We start from the raw sequence: 21,981 nt of genomic DNA, 5'->3' as shown, positions 1-21,981 counted from the left end.
ATGATGCACGATCTATGTAATCCGCTTTTGTTGATGGTTTGTAGATGGTATTATCATTAGCTTGCCGACTTTGAGCGCCACCACTTCCACTTGACACCGCAGTGTTTTTCCCGGATCAGTAGATATAGTATGACACGTTTCATGGAAATAAACCGATGCATGTGAAATGCATTCAGAGCGGCTTTGCTATGACTAAAGACCATGTCAGACAATCGCTGCAAATACTCAAAGCATTTACCTCATGGAGCGCAACTTCGGAGGCCTTTGTATCGTAATCCAGGTCCCAACCTTTATTAAATATCACTTTAAATATTTAATAAATAACTTAAATTTTCTGTTATTGTTGGCCATTTTCAAGCCGCACGCGCCGGCTTTAGCTGTTAGTAGGAAAAACACTGACGTTTAGTATTAATATCTGGTGCCGTTTTGTGGTAAATATGCTTGTGATGAATGTGTCTGATGAATGTCGCTCCTTTGTAATTTTATTTACTCGTAATTAAGCTGTTAGTTTAGCTCAAGCAGTATTTTGGCTCTTCCCGCCGGCGTCGCCTGCCGTCCGACATTTCCTGAGCTATTTCATTAAATTCAGTTCTCTCTTCGTTTGGGGAAGCTGCTGTTTTTATATTGTACAGAAACATAAAGTACAGGCTGTCTGATGGTATAGATAATTCTGCCTCCTGCCTACAGACTCCTGCCAGCTGACGCTGGACCCCAAAACAGCGTACAGATTCCTGTCTCTGTCAGGGGGGAACAGGAAGGTGACATGGGTGGCAAAGCGGCAGCCATATCCTGATCATCCAGAGAGATTTGACAGCTGGTTCCAAGTTCTATGCAGAGAGAGTCTGACTGGCCACTGTTACTGGGAGGCTGAGTGGGATGGACATGCAGCCCTGATAGGAGTGACTTATAAAGGAATCGGGAGGAAAGGACACAGTGTTGACTGTGGGCTTGGATACAATGACAAGTCATGGATGCTGCGCTCTGATCCTGACAGATACTTTGTCTGTCACAATAAGAAACAGACTCTCATACCCATAGAGCCCTCAGGCTCCCACAGAGTAGGAGTGTACAGTTTCTGGACTGGGGGGCTGGTGCTCTGTCCTTCTACAGTCTCCTCTGATGGACTGACCCCCCTGTACAGATTCACCTCATCATTCACTGAGCCCCTCTATCCAGGGTTTGTGGTTTATAGAAACTCCTCAGTGTCATTGTGACGTGTTGCTGGTTCTCCTGGCAAAAAGGTCAAATCTCTGCTTAACCTTTATAAACCTTTTTACTCTGAAATGTATGTTTGACAAAAATAAATGCCTGTGTTCAGCAAGCTGAATAAACAAGGAAAATATAATTTTATAGTTTTTCTCTCTGACTAAAATGTAACTAAATGTAATCCTGATTGGGGGGGGGGGGCTTTCCCCCTCCGCTGTATATGTACATTTTATATATTTATGTCTATTTACTGTATTCCCTCACTGTACAATGACAATAAAGGCTTTCTGTTCTGTCCTATTTATGTCCTGCTTCAGCGTCACCCAAAGCATAACTGAGTAACATAATGAAACCACAGTCTGGTGGATTAAGTTAAATTCACTTTACTGCTGCAGCTGAACATAAGGAACACAATGACACTCAATGTATATAATCATTTAACTGGAGACATAACATGAACAAAAAACATAGGAAAATATAATTGTATCCAGTTACTGCCCTGGGTCAGTGGAAAAAAGTAAATAAATAAATACTCCCCTTCCACTATAAAAGGTCTACTTACGCCCCTGTCAATCAGAAGGGGCAGACCTGCACCACAGGCAGCCTTACCCCCCCCCCCCCACCCCACCCCACTGTAAGAGGTCAGGTTACGCCCCCGTCAGACAGAAGGGACAGGTACCCAGGCACCATAAAAAAGGTTACCTGGTACATTGGGAGGAGCTTAAAGCTCTCCCCATCTATGACGTCATAAGCGGAAGGGGAGCGTATCCTTTGTTCTGATAGGTTGAGGGTTATGTCCAATGGTATCATACATGCTTATGCCACGTGTTGCCGATAGGGGGATGTATGGTTTGGGGAGATAATGGCTGCCGTTACAGTTTTTTACAATCGCTATGACAGTTTTTTCAAAACATTTAACAAGTTTCCTAAACTCTTAACACGGTTAGCACAACATCCGTCTTTGTAGGCTATACAATTAACACATTTCTTGTTGCTTTGATACAAAATGCATAATGTTAACACCAATTTAAAATGTTTGAACTTCTTTTACACACAAGCTCAACCAAGACCAAAATAATGTAATTTTACAGTCAAATTTACAAATGCTTTCACACTGTATGTCAAAACAGATAACATCATGTTCTAAACATAACTTATATAGGCTAAAGTCAAAGTGAACAGCTGTTCATATTGTGAATTGAAACACAAATACACTCACCTAAAGGATTATTAGGAACACCATACTAATACGGTGTTTGACCCCCTTTCGCCTTCAGAACTGCCTTAATTCTACGTGGCATTGATTCAACAAGGTGCTGAAAGGTATTCTTTAGAAATGTTGGCCCATATTGATAGGATAGCATCTTGCAGTTGATGGAGATTTCTGGGATGCACATCCAGGGCACGAAGCTCCCGTTCCACCACATCCCAAAGATGCTCTATTGGGTTGAGATCTGGTGACTGTGGGGGCCATTTTAGTACAGTGAACTCATTGTCATGTTCAAGAAACCAATTTCAAATGATTCGAGCTTTGTGACATGGTGCATTATCCTGCTGGAAGTAGCCATCAGAGGATGGGTACATGGTGGTCATAAAGGGATGGACATGGTCAGAAACAATGCTCAGGTAGGCCATGGCATTTAGACGATGCCCAATTGGCACTAAGGGGCCTAAAGTGTGCCAAGAAAACATCCCCCACACAATTACACCACCACCACCAGCCTGCACAGTGGTAACAAGGCATGATGGATCCATGTTCTCTTTCTGTTTACGCCTAATTCTGACTCTACCATTTGAATGCCTCAACAGAAATGGAGACTCATCAGACCAGGCCAAGGGCGTAAATTTCATTTACAGTTTTTTTCAGTCGCTAACAAGCGTTTGTCCAAACAGTTGTCACATTTTCAAAACTCTAAACACAATTAGCACAGCCATCCATCCATCCATTTTCTCCCGCTTATCCGAGGTCGGGTCGCGGGGGCAGCAGTCTCAGCAGGGAAACCCAGACTTCCCTCTCCCCGGCCACTTCCTCCAGCTCCTCTGGGGGAATCCCGAGGCGTTCCCAGGCCAGCTGAGAGACATAGTCCCTCCAGCGTGTCCTGGGTCTTCCCCGGGGCCTCCTCCCAGTGGGACATGCCCGGAACACCTCACCAGGGAGGCGCCCAGGAGGCATCCTAATCAGATGCCTGAGCCACCTCATCTGACTCCTCTCAATGCGGAGGAGCAGCGGCTCTACTCTGAGTCCCTCCCGAATGACCAAGCTCCTCACCCTATCTCTAAGGGAGGGCCCAGCCACCCTGCGGAGGAAACTCATTTCGGTCGCTTGCACTCGCGATCTCGTTCTTTCGGTCACTACCCACAGCTCGTGACCATAGGTGAGGGTAGGAACGTAGATCGACTGGTAAATCGAGAGCTTCGCCTTTTGGCTCAGCTCCTTCTTCACCATGACAGACCGATGCAGCGCCCGCATCACTGCGGACGCCGCACCGATCCGCCTGTCGACCTCCCGCTCCATCGTCCCCCCACTCGTGAACAAGACCCCGAGATACTTAAACTCCTCCACTTGGGGAAGGATCCCATCCCCGACCCGGAGAGAGCATTCTACCCTTTTCCGGCTGAGGACCATGGTCTCGGATTTGGAGGTGCTGATTCTCATCCCAGCCACTTCACACTCGGCTGCGAACTGTCCCAGCGAGAGCCAAAGGTCACGGTCTGATGAGGCCAACAGGACCACATCATCTGCAAAAAGCAGAGACCTAATCCTGAGGTCACCAAACCGGACACCCTCAACGCCCTGGCTGCGCCTAGAAATTCTGTCCATAAAAGTTATGAACAGAATCGGTGACAAAGGACAGCCCTGACGGAGTCCAACCCTCACCGGAAACAAGTCCGACTTATTGCCGCTCATGCGGACCAGACTCTGGCACCGGTCATACAGGGACCGAACAGCCCTTAAAAGGAAGCCCGGCACCCCATACTCCCGGAGCACCCCCCACAGGACTGCCCGAGGGACACGGTCGAATGCCTTCTCCAAGTCCACAAAACACATGTAGACTGGTTGGGCAAACTCCCATGAACCCTCCAGAACCCTGCGGAGAGTATAGAGCTGGTCCACTGTTCCACGGCCGGGGCGAAAACCACACTGCTCCTCCTGAATCCGAGGTTCGACAATCCGGCGGACCCTCCTCTCCAGAACCCCCGAATAGACCTTACCAGGGAGGCTGAGGAGTGTGATCCCCCTATAGTTGGAGCACACCCTCTGGTCCCCTTTCTTGAAGAGGGGGACCACCACCCCGGTCTGCCAGTCCAGAGGCACTGCCCCCGATGTCCACGCGATGCTGCAGATGCGTGTCAACCAAGACTGCCCTACAGCATCCAGAGCCTTCAGGAACTCTGGGCGGATCTCATCCACCCCCGGGGCTCGGCCACCGAGGAGCTTTTTAACCACCTCAGCGACCTCCGCCCCCGAGATAGGGGAGTCCACACCCAAGTCCCCATACTCTGCTTCCACATCGGAAGGCGTGTCGGTGGGATTGAGGAGGTCTTCGAAGTATTCCTTCCACCGACCCAAAACGTCCCGGGTTGAGGTCAGCAGCACCCCATCCCCACCATAAACAGTGTTGATGTTGCACCGCTTTCCCACCCGGAGCCGCCGGATGGTGGACCAGAATCGCCTCGAAGCCGTCCGGAAGTCGTTTTCCATGGCCTCACCAAACTCCTCCCAAACCCGAGTTTTTGCCTCAGCGACCGCCGAAGCCGCATCCCGCTTGGCCTGCCGGTACCCGTCAGCTGCCTCTGGAGTCCCACAGGCTAAATAGGCCCGATAGGACTCCTTCTTCAGCTTGACGGCATCCCTCACCACTGGTGTCCACCAGCGGGTTCGCGGATTGCCGCCGCGACAGGCACCGACTACCTTACGGCCACAGCTCCGGTCAGCCGCCTCCACAATGGAGGCACGGAACATGGCCCATTCGGACTCAATGTCCCCCACCTCCCCCGGGACATGGGAAAAGTTCTGCCGGAGGTAGGAGTTGAAACTCCTCCTGACAGGGGATTCAGCCAGACGTTCCCAGCAGACCCTCACTATACGCTTGGGCCTGCCAGGCCTGGCCGGCTTCCTCCCCCACCAGCGGAGCCAACCCACCACCAGGTAGTGATCAGTTGACAGCTCCGCCCCTCTCTTCACCCGAGTGTCCAAGACATGCGGCCGCAAGTCCGACGACACGACTACAAAGTCGATCATCGAACTGCGGCCTAGGGTGTCCTGGTGCCAAGTGCACATATGAACACCCTTATGCCTGAACATGGTGTTCATTATGGACAATCCGTGGCGAGCACAGAAGTCCAACAACAGAACACCACTCGGGTTCAGATCGGGGGGGCCGTTCCTCCCAATCACGCCACTCCAGGTCTCACTGTCATTGCCCACGTGAGCATTGAAGTCCCCTAGCAGAACAAGAGAGTCCCCAGAAGGAATGCTCTCCAACACCCCTTCCAGAGACTCTAAAAAGGGTGGGTACTCTGAACTGCTGCTCGGCGCATAAGCGCAAACAACAGTCAGAACCCGTCCCCCCACCCGAAGGCGAAGGGAGGCTACCCTCTTGTCCACCGCGGTAAACCCCAATGTACAGGCGCCCAGCCAGGGGGCAATAAGTATGCCCACCCCCGCTCGGCGCCTCTCCCCGCAGGCAACTCCAGAGTGGAAAAGGGTCCAACCCCCTTCAAGGAGACTGGTTCCAGAGCCCAAGCCGTGCATCGAGGTGAGCCCGACTATATCTAGCCGGAATTTCACAACCTCGCGCACCAGCTCAGGCTCCTTCCCCATCAGAGAGGTGACATTCCATGTCCCAAGAGCTAGCTTCTGCAGCCGAGGATCGGACCGCCAAGGTCCCCGCCTTTGGCCACTGCCCAGCTCACAATGCACCCGACCCCTATGGCCCCTCCTACGGGTGGTGAGCCCATTGGAAGGGGGACCCACGTGCCTTGTTCGGGATGTGCCCGACCAGGCCCCATGGGTATAGGCCTGGCCACCAGGCGCTCGCCATCGAGCCCCAACCCCAGGCCTGGCTCCAGGGGGGGGCCCCGGTGACCCGCGTCCGGGCAAGGGAAAACGTGTTTCCAAAATCTTTTTCATCATATGGGGTCTTTTGAGCACAGCATCGGTCTTTTGTGGCCATACCATTCACACATTTGATGTCGTTTTCACCCAATATGCAGTCAGTGAACACATTTCCACAATGCTTACATTTTCTTAACAGACAAGCTATACCTCCCAACAAAATTATGGACTGTTTTTGTAGTATTTACGAATGTTAACACACAACATCCCACAATAGCAAAAACAATATTCCAAACCTTAGATACAGTATAAAAACCTCTGCTTCTGCAATGATATCAGTTCAAAAACAATATCAATATCAAAAATACAGTATATCTCAGCTGATAATAAACAAACAATTGAATAATTGACACACAGCTGATTTATGTTGGGTAAATTGGGCCAACTACAGCTTATTCCATTCTGGCTTAGACTCAGTGGGGTTTATAAGGCAAGACTTTGAGGAGTGATGTTGATGAAAACATGTGGCCTAACCCTGAAGATCGCAGAGATTAGATGCAAATTTTTTGGCTTTTTTTAGCCCCCCTCCCCCTCCCCCCCTTTTTATTTTGGCTTTTTGCTGTTGTTTTTTTGTTCAGAATGCTCTTGTGTGTTTCATGGATATTTTGTTCACTGTAAGCAATACTGTAAAACTTTTTCTGTTCTATCATACCGTGTTTCTACTGTACCTCCTGTAGTAAACAGTAAAGAAAAAAAAACTTGTTTGCTTTTTACTGGAATGCTTTTGAATGTGAACATTACTGTACATGTGGACATACAGTTACCAACCAAGACATTTCTGTTGTCAAAATGGTGGATTGCATGTTTTGCATGCAAATACCTGTAAAACTGAAACATAAAAGTCTATGCAGTTTTTGTAATGTCAATAATAGCCAGTATTTTGAAACCTGGTGTACTTTGATTGACTGCATGTACCTTGTGAAGTGAAAACAAGTGTTATTCTTTGACAGAATAATTTCATTTTGAGTCAGATTTATAGTGTTTTTGTAAAGTTAGTGTGTGCAGAGAAAGATGTGTTCTATTTTGAAATGAAGAGTTAGTATATATTTAACAAAATGTATTTTTGAGAAGAAAATTATCCATTTGGCCAATTGTGTTTTGTAGGTGTGAGTCTGTGTTAAGAGTTTAGAAAAAATAACTGAAGTATGGGTAAGCGCTTGTTAGCGATTGAAAAAAACTGTAACAGTAGGGGGGGACAATAAATATAAAATTTCTCATGAGCAATTTTTGAAGGGGACACAAATAATACAGTCAAGTTGTACTTATAAAGATATGTCCCCACAATGAAAAACTTTGCTTCTATCATTATCATTGTAGCATGGAGACTGCGTCATTATGGTTATTTTCAAAGTTTTTCTCAGGTTCAATGACAAAGCAGATTTTTCTTCAAAACTATTTATTGCATTGTTTGTTATGTTGGTTACAGTCAAGCCATCAACATACAATAAAATGACTGTTTAAATGCATAATAGATATTGATTATACAAAAAAATACAGTGGGGTCAGTTCGGACGTAGCACAGTGCTCATTTAGTAAATGCACAGCTAAACAATATGCTAATTGTGGCCGTTAATGTTAAGTTAACATTATGCCAAGTTGTCACAAATAAAACAATGCATGGGAAACGGCTTTGGCGTGTTAGTTGCAGTGCACTATGCAACAAGCTATTGTAAACAAGCTAACGTTAACTAGATAAGTAATATTTTAATCGCTAATATAGCAGATTCGTGGAAAATTACATCGGTAATCAGCATTTTTGCCGCAACTAATTTATGAATGAGTCTGCATCAACTACATTAAAGAGAATCGCTTTATTTAAAGTGAATAAAATACCCTACTTACTGGAATTCAACATTAATTGAGCCGCAGCCACACACCTGATTCGTGTGTGTAAAGTAGGTGAGATGACCTGGTAAAGCAGGCAGTTGGCCAAACCACTGTGAGGAAGGGGAGGGGGAACTCAACTGTTTCTAAATGCATTTTTTGCGTTTGTTTTTTTTTCTACTTACAGAATAATTTTAGGTATACATACATATATTTTTCACAATAGATTTTTTTTTTTTTTTTTTTGGGGGGGACATTTCCCCTCCGTCCCCACCGGGATTTACGCCCATGGACCAGGCAACATTTTTCCAGTCTTCAACTGTCCAATTTTGGTGAGCTTGTGCAAATTGTAGCCTCTTATTTCTATTTGTAGTGGAGATGAGTGGTACCCGGTGGGGTCTTCTGCTATTGTAGCCCATCCGCCTCAAGATTGTTGTGGCTTCACAAATGCTTTGCTGCATACCTCGGTTGTAACGAGTGGTTATTTCAGTCAAAGTTGCTCTTCTATCAGCTTGAATCAGTCGGTCCATTCTCCTCTGACCTCTAGCATCAACAAGTCATTTTTGCCCACAGGACTGCCGCATACTGGATGTTTTTCCCTTTGCACACCATTCTTTGTAAACCCTAGAAATGGTTGTGCGTGAAAATCCCAGTAACTGAGCAGATTGTGAAATACTCAGACCGGCCCGTCTGGCACCAACAACCATGCCACGCTCAAAATTGCTTAAATCACCTTTCTTTCCCATTCTGACATTCAGTTTGGAGTTCAGGAGATTGTCTTGACCAGGACCACACCCCTAAATGCATTGAAGATGCATTGTGATTGGTTGATTAGATAATTGCATTACAGTTTTGCATTATAGCTAAAACACTATAACCAATCTTTTGAACTAAAATTTCAAAACCATAATGCTATTTTTCAAAAAGCACACCCATTTCCCTGAACTATAAACACTATTCCCCTGCTTTAACACATGAGTCAGATTTGGTGAACTGTTACTGCAAAACTCTACACACAAATCCCTAAATTTTTCAGTGCTTACACCATGTGGTCATTTAGAAAGCACTAGCATTCAATAATGTTAACTTAAGTCAGCAGAGTTTAAGCTCAGTTAGCACACAACTAACCAAGTGGAAACACTAGGAGTCAAAATTTATCACACACCAATCAGAAACTTTGATGGATAGATAAAAGGGCCAAAGTCAACTCATTCAGGTTTGAAACAATGGATCCAAAGAGATGCAAAGGAGGAGGTCGAGGAAGAGGAGTAGAAGGAGGTCCAGGACATCAGGGAGGACGAGGTGGAGGAACATAATTGGCCATCGGGCTATTGTAAATGTCCCTAGTCAGCGTGGAGGGAATGTCACTATGTGCGCAGCCATCAGCCAACGAGTGGTACTCCACCGCCATGCCATTCTAGGACCCTATAACACTATGCTTCTCCTTGCTTTTCTTGATGGTCTAAGACAACATATGTTCCAGCTGGACTACAGGGAACCAACACAGCCAGAGCAGCCTCACTACGTTGTTGTAGTGAGGCTGGATAACGTCAGCTTCCATCGCGCTGCTCTGGTTCATGACTGGTTTACCAATAACACAAGGTTTTCTAACATCTTTCTGCCTGCATACTCTCCCTTTCTAAACCCGATAGAGGAGTTACAGTTTTTACCAATTGCTTAAACACTATTGACAGATGCTAAAACCAAAGGAACCCAACTTGAAGTTGTTGTGGCTGTTCCTTAAACAAGGTGTAACCATACCTTAAACAAAAGTGCTGCTTTGCACTTTGGTTGCAATTCTGCAAAACACTAGCTCCTTTCTACAACACACTTGCTCCTGCTCACAACACACTATTTCATACATAAGACACTTTGTTCAAAAATGAAATCTCGCAGTACCATTGGGAAAACACATCTATTCAAAATACAAAACACAGTCTGTCATTGAAAACAATTAGACACACACCTGAAAACATTTACTAACAAAACTGAACACCAATCAGTCAGCTACAAAAAGGCCTTAGCTAAGCCATTTTGGAGAACTTGCCAGCATGGAGGGAGGGAGAGCTAGAGGCAGAGGCAGAGGAAGAGGAGGACGTGGACGAAGAGGCCGTGCAAGGACCATCATTTCTGATGACATTAGGGCAACTTTGGTGGACCATGTCATAAACCATGGTCTGACTATGAGGGAAGCTGGACAGAGAGTCCACCCCAATCTTAGCCGTTTCACGGTCGCATCCATCATAAGGACATTCCGACAGGAAAACAGGTATGTCTTCAATTCCTCTACTACAGTAATGTAGCTTGAGTATTTACAGTACTGTCTCATCTTACATGTATATGTTACGTACATGTACTGTTACACCAGTACTGTACTGAAGGGTGGCTCCTTGTTTTGTGAAACATATAATCATGTCTTGAGATGTTTTACAGTACTGTAATACAAGTACAGTAAATACAGTAAAATACAGTTTGTACAGTACTGAAAAATAGAAGAAAACAATTACAAATTCTGGTTGCATTTTTTCTACAGAATGATTAGAAGACCTACTGGCGGTGGACGTCAACGCCTATTTACTGAACAACAAGAACTTGTATTAGTGGACATGGTCAGGGCAAATAATGCGATCCGTCTCCACCAGCTACAGAGTCACATAATTGCAGATAGACAGGTTTTTGGCAATATAAATACAGTAAGCATTACCACCATTAGACGCATCTTGACAAAGCACCATATTACAATGAAACAACTGTACAGGGTTCCATTTCAAAGGAACAATGCCAGAGTGAAGGAACTTCGACGTGAATACGTACAGGTAAGTGTTTCAGTCCTCTACATTTACAATACAAAAGAGGAGCAGTCAAATAGCTGAGTCTGTACCATTGGATCAGTACCACATTGACACTGTATATTCAGAAAGCTAAACAGGCCCCTGTGTGATGAGGTGGTTCAATTCTGTATGTGTATCAGTGTAGTTGTGTACTTTGAGTAATGCCATCCATACAGTACTGTACAGTACAGTAATATGTACTTTTTCTTGCAGAGAATGCTCGCCATGGATGGAGCTGCTCAGCCTCATGAGTGTATTTACATCGATGAGGCTGGATTCAATCTGACGAAAAACAGACGACGGGGGCGTAATCTTATTGGCCAAAGGGCAATTGTGCACGTCCCTGGGCAACGTGGAGGAAATATTACATTGTGCGCTGCCATTAGCCTTCAAGGGCTACTGCACCATCATGCCAAATTGGGGCCCTATAATACACAGGAAATACTCACATTTCTTGATGGTCTTCATGACATAGTCATACAGAATAGACCAGAGCAGCCCAGGTTTGTTGTTGTGTGCACTGTTAGAAATTACCAGCATTTCACAATAATGAACAGTATTATTTTACAGTAACTTGTTGTAATTAAGTTTCTCTGTAATATCCCAATGAATACCTGTAAAAACTACAGTATCCTTGGATTTTACAGCATTTAACTCTTATTTTACAGTAAAATCTTGCTAATCTAAAACCTGCTGTTATATCACAACAAGGTCGGTAATATCACAGCAACACAATGAAAAAAATTAAGGATTTCACAGCATTAAACAGTATAATTACAGTGAAATATTGTATTGAAATATGCCCTGGGAAGTCACATGACATAACCGAACTGTTTTAATTAAACTGAAGGCGCCGTCGTCTCCCTCTTTTCTTGCGGGCTGAATGGAGAAGGTGAGCAGCATGCATGTTTGCAGCACTTACTGTACACCCATGCTATTTTAATATGATAATTTACTTTCAAATGAACGTTTATCGCATGACACAGTTCACATTGTGTTAGCAAGTGCCCGGAATTGTTGAAAGTTCTCTCACAGCATTTGCTAATAGTAGTTAGTAATGACGACAGTTTCGCTAATAATTTTTCATGTCACTATCACCGTTTAGACAAATCTGGTGTTTGTAAAGTTTATAAAAACCAATGATGGGACAAACATTACTATTTATGTGTGCACATTTCTGTAATTAGTCAAGGTTATCATAGATTAGCAGGGCTAACCGTTAGCGGTTTAACTTTAATAACTTAGTGATTCAAACGGTCCATAAAAAAAAATTCCAGCGGATATCCTAGTTACAACATGACTGAGCTAGTGTTTATTGTCGCGACGTGTACTTTTCAAAGTGTTATATGGTTAGGCCATGTAGCCCATGTTTGATTTGAAGCTGAACTGGAGGATGCTGGTCAGTTAGCCGCCGGATGTGTTCTCGTTCCTGACTCAGTACTACCTGTTGTATTCATATTTGTTCGCGGGGTGTAGTCTGCTCTAGAGTGAGAGCCTGCGGCGGTGCACGTAAGTGTTTTGCTGCATATGTAGTGCCCTCAGTTCGATGTAAGTGATTTGAGAAGAAAGATAACAGGGATGTGGTGTTTGTTCAAGAGTTTGGGTTGTATCATTGGACATTCTCTGGTTGTATTTAGTTATTCAGTACACCAGCCGCGCGCTGTGGAATCAGTCTGTATTCACGAGAATCTCAGCAGGGACGTAGTAGATTAATTGAGTTCTTTGTTGAGGCAAGCCGTGAATGTTCGTTGTCATCTACTGAGAGTATTTTGTATTTTTCTACAGGTGAGCTGGTGTTAAAAACGAATAACATAACCTTGTTAGCGTAAGTGACATGTAATGACATAGAACATTTTATTTGTTTCATGTGTTTAGGCCACTTAAAATTAATAAATTGTTTTACATGACTCAAACTTCTAAAATATTGGTGAGTAGGGGATTTTATATTTGTAGCGAAAAAAATATAACAGAGATATACTAAAACTAGAAAAGTTCTCAAACAGCTCGCAAAGGGTAACATTACTCGGTATATTGATGTTCTGCCAAGATTTTAATACCGTGGGCCCACACACAATCTGACAAACGATAAAAACCATTGTCCGAGAAGCGTCAAATTGAAAAATCCGATGCTGACATTACTTATATATTTTTACAGTTTTAGAAATTGTTTTTCTATTGTTTTTATTATCTGTATTGTTATTTTTTTGCTGATCCTATGGATCCTGTCCTTTTTTTGTACTGTCTTTTTTCATTATTGCTGCTGTTTTCTCAAAGAATTTCCCCATTGTGGGATTAATAAAGTCTAATCTAATCTAATCTAATCTAATCTAAAGATTTCTCACCCACGGTGGCCATTTTGAGAGAAACACAAGATGATTTCAAACGACCACCGTTAGTTGTTAAACTAACGGTAAATGGTGTACGTGCGTATTGACGATCTCTAACAGTTTTTGAGGTGAAAAAAACGGATTTTTTGAAAAATATAAAAAATATCGAGGCGGCACCAAAAAATTGAGGCGGGCGGCCATATAAAACAATTTATTAATTTTAAGTGGCCTTAATTTAGAAGCGATATATGTGCCGTTTGCCATGCTAGCTGTCTAGCTTGTTTTGTGTCATGAATAGCCCGCGTATGGTTTCCCGCTTTGACATGTATTAGTGACGCTTCGGCTATGAGTTTTCAATGTAAGAAGAGTAGATTAATTTAGTTCTTTGCTGAAGTAAGCTGTGAATGTTCGTTGCCATCCGTACTGAGAGTATTTTGTATGTTTCTACAGAAACAAAGATTCATTAAATGTGTGGCATCAAGACCATTGAGTCTTTGAGTCCGCTACACATATTCGAGTAAAGTTGCCGAACTCGATTCTCCTCTCATGAGTGGTCTTTCCGCACATAGACACTGTGTTTCCCCGTGTTAGCTGAAGCTAATAATACAGCATCCTCTAGTTTAGCTACAGGGCCTAACCATAACACATTGAAAAGTACACGTAGCGAAATTAAACACCAACCTTTTCACTTACGTTCGTTTTTCTTATTTCTCCCTCTTCTTCTCTCATAAACCCGGCAATTCACTTCCTTTGCGTCTTTTTATTTGCAGCGTTTCTTTTATTGAGATTATCGGTAATCACGTTATCTACTACCGTTTGTTTGACATGAAATTCAAACTGAAATTCTTATTGTTGGTTGCCTTTGTGTAATTTCTCCTTTTTCTTTTCTTTTCTTTCCAGGTCATCAGAGGGTGAGGCTAACCATCCTGTTCAGTGTCAGGCTAAGAGTGAGGAGAAATAGATTAGGTAGGTGACTAGTTAACATGCACCACAATGTTCAACTGTAAATTCGTTGGCTGTGAGCATGTGTCTGAGAATGTGTGTAACTATGTTCAGCACACAAAACTGCATAGCAATGCCCCCAATTATCACTACCAGTGTGGGGTGCCTAACTGCTCACGGAGGTACAGAAAACACACAGGACTGCAAATTCATATGTATAGGCAGCATAGGTCCTACCCTCAGGCTGCTGGGCCTATACTTCCTGGCACATCAGCTCTACCACCTGACACACCCTTGAAATGTCTGCTTGAGGCTTGTGCATTTAAGTGTGACACTTTGGCCTCTCTTATTAAGCATTTGAAGGCGCACATAAGGGGAGGAATGGAAACTAGATGTCCATTTAGAGGTTGTGATTGCAAGTTCACACACGTGATGACTTTTGCTTCACATATTTCCAGAAAACATAGGTGTGCAGAGGATTCAGTTTTAGATGACCTTGTTTTACAAAAGTCTATTGCTACAGAGCCGTTGCCAGGACCCAGTCAGTCATATTCAGAGGCTGCCGAGGAACATAATGAACCACAAATGCCATTAGCTGTCGACGAAAACCTATTTTTACAGAACCTTACACTTTTCTACCTGAAATTGCAATCTAAGCTACTCTTACCAGCAAGCTCCATTCAAACCATTATTGATGGCTTTCAAAGTGCTCATGAACTTGGCCTGTCCAATTCCCTAAACATTCTGAGTGAGAAACTAAAAGAACTCGGAATCCCTCAGGCCATTATAAGCAGCATCATTGAGGAAATGAACAGAGATGATCTACTCACACTCTATAACAGGGGAATGCTCAGTACAGATGCAAAGAGGAAGGCTGCTTTTAAAGAGTGTTTTAACTATGTTCATCCCGTTCCTTTGCTCTTGGGCAATGATGAAAATGACAAAGAATGTTTTGCTCAGTATGTTCCTATACATGAGACATTGGTGACACTTTTCAAAAATGAGTCTCTACGCGAACAGTATACCATGACACGTTTGCAGCCATCTACTGATGCTGTCTATCAGGATGTCAAGGATGGAGAAGGCTTTCAAAGTAATCCAATGTTGAAAGCTGATCCTTCTTCACTTGGTTTAATACTGTACCAAGATGCCTTTGAGGTTGTCAACCCCCTGGGCTCAGGGAAAAAAAAGCACAAGGTTTTAGCGGTTTACCTAACTCTGACTGACATCTTGCCTCATAATAGATCTTCTATTGATCAGATGCAACTTGTTGTCTTATGAAGGGAACAGGACTTTAAGTATTTTGGGGCAAATAACGTTTTTGTTCCCCTGATTGAGGACCTCAAAATTCTGGAGCAGAGAGGTGTAGTCACATCTGATGGCATTGTACTAAAGGGCTCTTTGTTTGCCATTGCAGGAGACAACCTGGGATCCCATTCTATTGGGGGATTCTTGGAGAACTTCAGTCGGTCTACTTATTTTTGTCGCTACTGTGAGGTGTGTAGAGGTGATTTTCTGACTAATCCTATATCGCATGGTACCAAAAGAACAGCCCAATCATACGCAAGTAATTTGCAAGAGCAGGAAACTACTGCCACTGACTCTGTACCTGTATGTGGCATCAAGTTTGACTCTCCTTTCAATCAGCTTTCACATTTCCATGTTTGCCAGCCTGGCCTACCACCATGTCTAGGCCATGACTTATTTGAGGGAGTCATAGCTTCCTTTATATATTCACCGTTTAGTTGAGGATAATCATTTTACATACCTGCAGTTAAACAGGTGCAAGAACCAGTTCAGATATGAAGTTAACGATGGTAAGGACAAACCAGCAGACCTCTCTCCCAGCAGCGACAAGCTCAGTGGGCATGCAGTTCAGAACTGGTGTTTGCTTAGACTTCTCCCACTCATGGTGGGTGACAGGATTAAAGATCCCTGCGAAAATGAGGTGTGGCAAATCATTTTGCAGCTGAGGGAGATTGTTGAGCTCATCTGTGCACCGGTCATTACAGAGGGCCAGGTTGCGTATCTTAAAGTCCTCATAGAGGAGTACATAGACAACAGGACAAGGCTTTTCCCCAATGCCCCCCTCAGACCAAAGCACCATTATCTGTGCCACTATCCATCTCTCATCATTCACTTTGGCCCACTTATTCGCCTATGGACACTCCGATTTGAGAGTAAACATACATTTTTTAAACAGTGTGCCAGAAAATTGCACAATTTTAAGAATTTGTGCAAAACTCTAGCAGAGAGGCACCAACTTCTACAAGCGTACTTGAGTGCGGGAAACTTGTTCCCTCCACTTGTACAAGCAGAGAAGGGGACTGATTTTCATGTTGACGATTACAATGACAGGATCAGGGCATCTGTAGCCAGTTGTCCATTCCAGTTACAGTCAGCAGTGGCTTGTAACTATGTTACAGTCAAAGGCACAGATTACAGAAGGGGGATGTACATTTTACTAGAGAACAGTGATGAAGGGCTTCTTATGGGGAAGATTATGCTAGTTATTGTTGTTTATAATTCGGTCTATTTTGTCTCAGAGAAACATACTTTTGTAAAGTTATGTGACACAGGTGTGTACTGTGACCTAGGAGTGGCCCAAGACAATTATGTGTGCATTAAGCAGGAATGTCTACTGGACTACTATCCTCTTTCAGCATACAATGTGTATGATCAGTCCCTTATTGCTCTCCACCATTCTTTCCCAGAGGCAGTATGAGCAGGGAGGAAAGTGAGGATACAGGATACGTGAGGAGAGACGTGAGTAGTAGAGCAGGCTATGTAGTCATAGCAAACAAAGGTTTTTTTTTTTTTGGTAGCCTTTAATAAAGTTGATTTTGTCTTTAATTTGCTTTGTTGATTGAACAGACTATAGTAGGAAATATGCATACAGTGTAGGGATGGCAAAAATGAGAAATTAGTGTTTCGTGATTCACTACTTAATGGGACTAGGTCAAGGAAGCTGTGTGGTCATACCTGCCTGGTCTCCCTGATGACCTTCTTACCACCATGCTGGATGAACTTGGGGTCGAGTCTATTGAAGATCTGACCTTGGTGGAGGAGAGGGATCTGGTGAAATACCTCAAACCTATCCAAAGTCGGAAGTTAATGAAGGGCATCAAGGACGGTAAATTCATCTGTTCACCCATTACACTTTTCACTCTTTCATGTCACTGAACTAGGGCCTTAGAACATTGGCACAACTGGTAGACAATAGACTTTGTATAACTATAGTCCCAAGCTCACACATTTACCTGTCAGATACTATTGGATGAAGTGATTAATCTCAGGTGTGCAGCACAGCTTATAGACCTTATTCATGTGTGTGACATTTGTTCAGTGTGACGTAATGGGTTGGGGAAATGTATAATAGGCATAAAAAATAATAATTGTAATTACAAACTCCTCAGAACTGGGCTGTTTTTCACTGCTGTTTTGACATCTGGAAATACATAGATGTGAATGCAGCTGATGCTTATTACTTGCATGCATTTCCAAACTTAATAACAATAGCAGTGAAAACCAATCAGACCCTGTTATGATGAGTTTGTAATTCCAATAGTGTATTGGCCTGTTTTTTTAACTATTGTTTTTTAAGTGGCATTATCAGAGCAATGAGTCAATGGACACTTCTGCGTTCTCCCCACCCATTGTCACATTCGAACAAATGGCACTCGCGTAAATAAATTCAGATTGCTTCATCCAATAGTGCTGACAGGAAACCAATGTGTGTGCTTCCTCCAGGAAGTACTGGAGCAGGACTCCAGTAAAGCACACAGTCTATTGACCCATAGCCCTACATCTTGCCCTATCTTACTTAATAAATTGTTTTTGTGTCTTCTAGGACTTGTTACTCTTAATACGGAGTTGGTCTGTACTCCTGATCCAAGTGCTCCAAGTTCTCCAAACACAACATTCCAGTCTCCAAATCAACTGTTGCCCAGCCCTCCAAGCACTGCCCCAAGCACGTCAAGCGCTTCACTGCCTGGCGTACCATGGCATGTTGACTTTCGTCTCAACTGGGATCAGGTGTCATCAGCCATTCGACTTAGAGTGGAAAAAGAAGAAAGACCATTGCCAGACGAGAGAAAGGCCTTCGTGATCGTGCTCGTGGACCAAATGATGCAGCACGACCGCAACCCAACCAGAGCCATGTGCCACAGCGTTGTGAGAAACATTGTCAGGTAGGGATGGGACTATTATCAATATTAGCTGTCAGTTAATCCCTAGCCCCACCCCCTTCAACTGTTTGTAACTTTCACTGATTCATTCCCTGCACCTATGATGTAACAAGGGTGCAAAAGTGAAGACTTTGTAAACATGGTTGTTTAAACAGAGGTAGTATATTCAAGAAAACCATACTAATTCACATGTTTTTATGAAGGTCTTGTTCAGCCTGATGTTTTTTTTGGTCTTGTTCAGCCTGATTTTTTTTTTATTTTAAACATGGTTCCTTTAAGTAATACTTACATTAGCTGTACGCTTCTGTCGTAAGTGCCACAATGGTGACATATTTTCTAATTATCCCACCCACATTTTCAGGAGCCATCCAAAATCATTTGGCGACATTGGCAAGCACGGTGATATTGCTGGAGACGGATGTCACTCTCTTCTGCAACAAGTAAAAACAAGAGTGGAGTACAAAAATAGGTATAACACTCTTGCTCAACGCCGCAGAGAAAGAAGACCGCGCACGGGAATGGCAGGAGAGGCCAGACTGGCAAGAGGCCCTGTTGACCAATACGGGTATGTGGCAATATGCATGTAAAGTCTGTCAATATTTGTTCAAAAGCATTGTATATGACCATGAATAACCCTGAAACAGGACAAAACATACTTTTCTCTTGACTACTTTATTGACACTTTGACATGGACCCTTTTCACAGCAAGCATGTTGCGATGTTAATAGTGTAGTAAACACAGGTGTAATTAACTGTGATTATGGCCTTGTTCCATTTAGGATTTAGCTGAGCCAGGGCGCTGATATTGTGCATAGTGGCTCTCTGGCATGCATGGTTGTGGTACACTAAATACCTTGACCTTAATTAGTTTGATAAAATACACCTGTGTTTACAACACTATTACACTGTAACATAACTTCTGTGGGATGGGACTATTTAGACAGTCACAACAGGGAATCAAACTGCTGACCCTTCAGTCATGAGACGACTTGCTCCAACTATAACCGTCCCCAATAGTATTGTTACCCTGTGATGCCCGCTCCTAGGTGTGTCAGGTGGGGCCCAGCAGATTTGCCAGAGGGGGAGACCGAGGCAACGTTGGAGAATATGAAGAGGGATCTGCTGAACATCTACTCAGGCATGCCATCTACTGTCTTTTTAAGTAATTTTGTTTAGACTTTAGTAATTGGTCAAGATCTGTGTGTGTTGGGCGGCTACAAGACCAAATTGTTACTTGGGTACTAACAATACATTTGTATGTCTGTAAACACAGAGGAAGGAATGAGTGGGGCAGAGAGAGCAGAACCAATGATGGAAAAGACATACGTCATCCTGCGGAAATACCTTAACAAAGTGCCTGCTGCAGCGATGTCTGAGATCAAACAGGAATGGCCATTTCTCTTCTCTCAGAAATGCCTATTTTCACACTTTGGCCTCCTGACGGACGTCGATGTCCTTCAGAAGCTACAGGAGGCAATTAGTCGACGAGGACAGACCATCCTGGATTACTGTGCAACACTGGACAACCCCAAGATCCGTGATGTTCTGGCCTGCTATGATCCAGACTCTGACAAGGCTGCCTGCATCCTGCTGCTCCTAATGTTGTACTTCAAAGAGCCGAAAGAGAGTTTGATGCTTGAAGTTGATGTAAGATTTTTTATTCTAATATTTAAAATGCAAAATGGGTGATTGCATTATCAACATTTACCTTGCATGAATTACTACCTCTGACCAATGAACAATATTTATCCTTTATCCTACGTCCATGCTATTTACTATGTTACAGCCATGTGCCACTGCTGTGGACGTCAATACTGCAGAACTCCCCAGCACCCCCTGCTTGATCATTCAAGGTAATGTTACTTTGATCTAGTATCGACATTTCTAACTCATTATTTTGTTTTCATTCTAGAAATCTATATGACCACAATAAATAATTATAATTATAATAAGAATTACATTTGTATAGCCCTTTGTATCTTAAGCAGATCACAAAGTGCTCATAACACATAATGTTGTATCTGTTCATTTCAGGTGACATGATGAAGTCCTCTGGATGGCTTTTATCCATCGAGGGACATGTCGTGATGGGCCCACACCCTTTCTTTTTACATGGAGTAGCTGCTTTCTTCAGCAGCTATTACATCTTCAACCTTGAGTATCCTGCCGCTGGATCGTCGACGCTGGAGTTCATTCAAAGGTATTTTATAACGATCACATTTAATCTTGTAATTCACATTATAGTACAGGCTTCCAACTCAATGATTGTCTTGAGGTTTAAAATGCTGACAAACGAGGTACCTGAGGTTAGCCTGTTGAGACCATCCTGATCTCGCGAACTCATTCGATTTCGCTAGTTTGGATTATAAATCTATTAGGGTTTGATGTGGGGAAAAAGCACAGCAAAAAGCACACCTTGATAAATGCTGTCTGCAATACACACTGTAAGTCTATTTAAAACTGAAACTATCTTTGCTTATTAACAGGTGCTTCCTGGGCATCAATCCTGAAAGAGGCTCAAAGACCAAGAAGCGGACAACAATGAACCCTCATGTGAGCACCCTTTTGAGGAAAGTTATTGACTTTGAGTGGGCATTATAGTTTTTTTTTTTTTTTTTTTTGCAGCGTTAGTTGTCAGGCTCAGTTTTGAGTAGCCTTGTTATTTTTGTAATTTTTCAAGACAACTTTGCACTACAAGATTGTTACACAATGCTGTTGCGTGTGGACTCATTATAATGTTTGAGACTGAGAGGAGCGCCTGACCCCTTTACGACATTCCTTCATCACTCTCTCCCTTGCTCTCTTATCTTGCCATGAAGGCCTCATTCCCATCCTGTCCATTACTGTTATTGTGACACAGCTAGGAGTTGTGAGACAGGTAGTTGAATTGCAAGTTTGCACAATTTGTCTGTATTTTAAGATGGATTTATTATTGTTATTGTGACACAGGTAGTTGAATTGCAAGTTTGCACAATTTCTCTGCATTTTCTGCATTTTAAGTACATGTACTGTAATGTACCTGTACATTGAAAAATATTTCTTTTTTAATAAATATGCCATTGGGCTAACATTGACTTTACCTCAGAGTTGTTTGTTGGGGGGAGGGGGTTAATTGTACAATGATTGTAAATTCACAGTAAATGGAAGCTTCATCTGCATTACTTTTACAGTAAGTTACTGGACAATTTTAGCATGACTTCCACAGTGTACATTGTAAATTCACAATAAATTATTGTCAACTTGTACATTACTTTCACAGTGCACACTGTAAAAGTACAGGGCCTTGTTGTAATGATGTACAGCAAAAGGTTGTAATTCCCCAGTAATATACTGTAATATCACAGTAATTGCTTTGTCATTGAAGCTGTGGAGTTACAGTATACAGTTGTGCTTTTACAACAATGCATTGTAATATCACAGATATAAAATTAAAGTAAATTACTGTGAGTATATTTCACATTATATTGCTGTAATCCTTACTGTGAAAGTCATGCAAAATTTATCCAATTATTTATTGTAAATTCACAACAAAAAATTTTACAGTG

General features: G+C 43.1%; 1 protein-coding gene across 2 annotated transcripts; it reads left to right on the top strand.

Moving 5' to 3' along the window:
• The first annotated feature begins 9,920 nt into the window (after positions 1-9,920).
• Positions 9,921-21,055, top strand: LOC140592328 (uncharacterized). 2 transcript variants are annotated; one of them, XM_072715741.1, is made up of 13 exons: positions 9,921-10,965; positions 11,194-11,483; positions 11,831-11,872; positions 14,208-14,273; positions 16,964-17,015; positions 17,208-17,382; positions 18,100-18,439; positions 18,798-19,001; positions 19,483-19,574; positions 19,710-20,083; positions 20,223-20,289; positions 20,471-20,636; positions 20,923-21,055. In XM_072715741.1, exons 5-13 carry the CDS (start codon positions 16,971-16,973, stop codon positions 21,035-21,037), a joined length of 1,578 nt encoding a protein of 525 aa, XP_072571842.1. In that variant the 5' UTR covers positions 9,921-10,965; positions 11,194-11,483; positions 11,831-11,872; positions 14,208-14,273; positions 16,964-16,970; the 3' UTR covers positions 21,038-21,055. The 2 variants fall into 2 exon arrangements, with proteins under 2 accessions (XP_072571842.1, XP_072571843.1); XM_072715742.1 differs by lacking the exons at positions 9,921-10,965; positions 11,194-11,483; positions 11,831-11,872; positions 14,208-14,273 and adding an exon at positions 15,674-15,746.
• Positions 21,056-21,981: the final 926 nt, after the last annotated feature.

This window comes from Paramormyrops kingsleyae, chromosome 8 (assembly GCF_048594095.1).
Source record: "Paramormyrops kingsleyae isolate MSU_618 chromosome 8, PKINGS_0.4, whole genome shotgun sequence".
NCBI classification, from domain to species: Eukaryota; Metazoa; Chordata; class Actinopteri; order Osteoglossiformes; family Mormyridae; genus Paramormyrops; species Paramormyrops kingsleyae.
This window is presented reverse-complemented; position numbering and strand designations above follow the sequence as displayed.

What these genes read in the sequence shown, in the direction of transcription:
- LOC140592328 (XM_072715741.1), top strand. Translation starts at nt 16,971, where the DNA reads ATGAGCAGGGAGGAAAGTGAGGATACAGGATACGTGAGGAGAGAC. An exon ending in GGCCCTGTTGACCAATACGG is followed by an intron (nt 19,002 to 19,482) that starts GTATGTGGCAAT and finishes GCCCGCTCCTAG; the next exon opens with GTGTGTCAGGTGGGGCCCAG. An exon ending in ACGCTGGAGTTCATTCAAAG is followed by an intron (nt 20,637 to 20,922) that starts GTATTTTATAAC and finishes GCTTATTAACAG; the next exon opens with GTGCTTCCTGGGCATCAATC.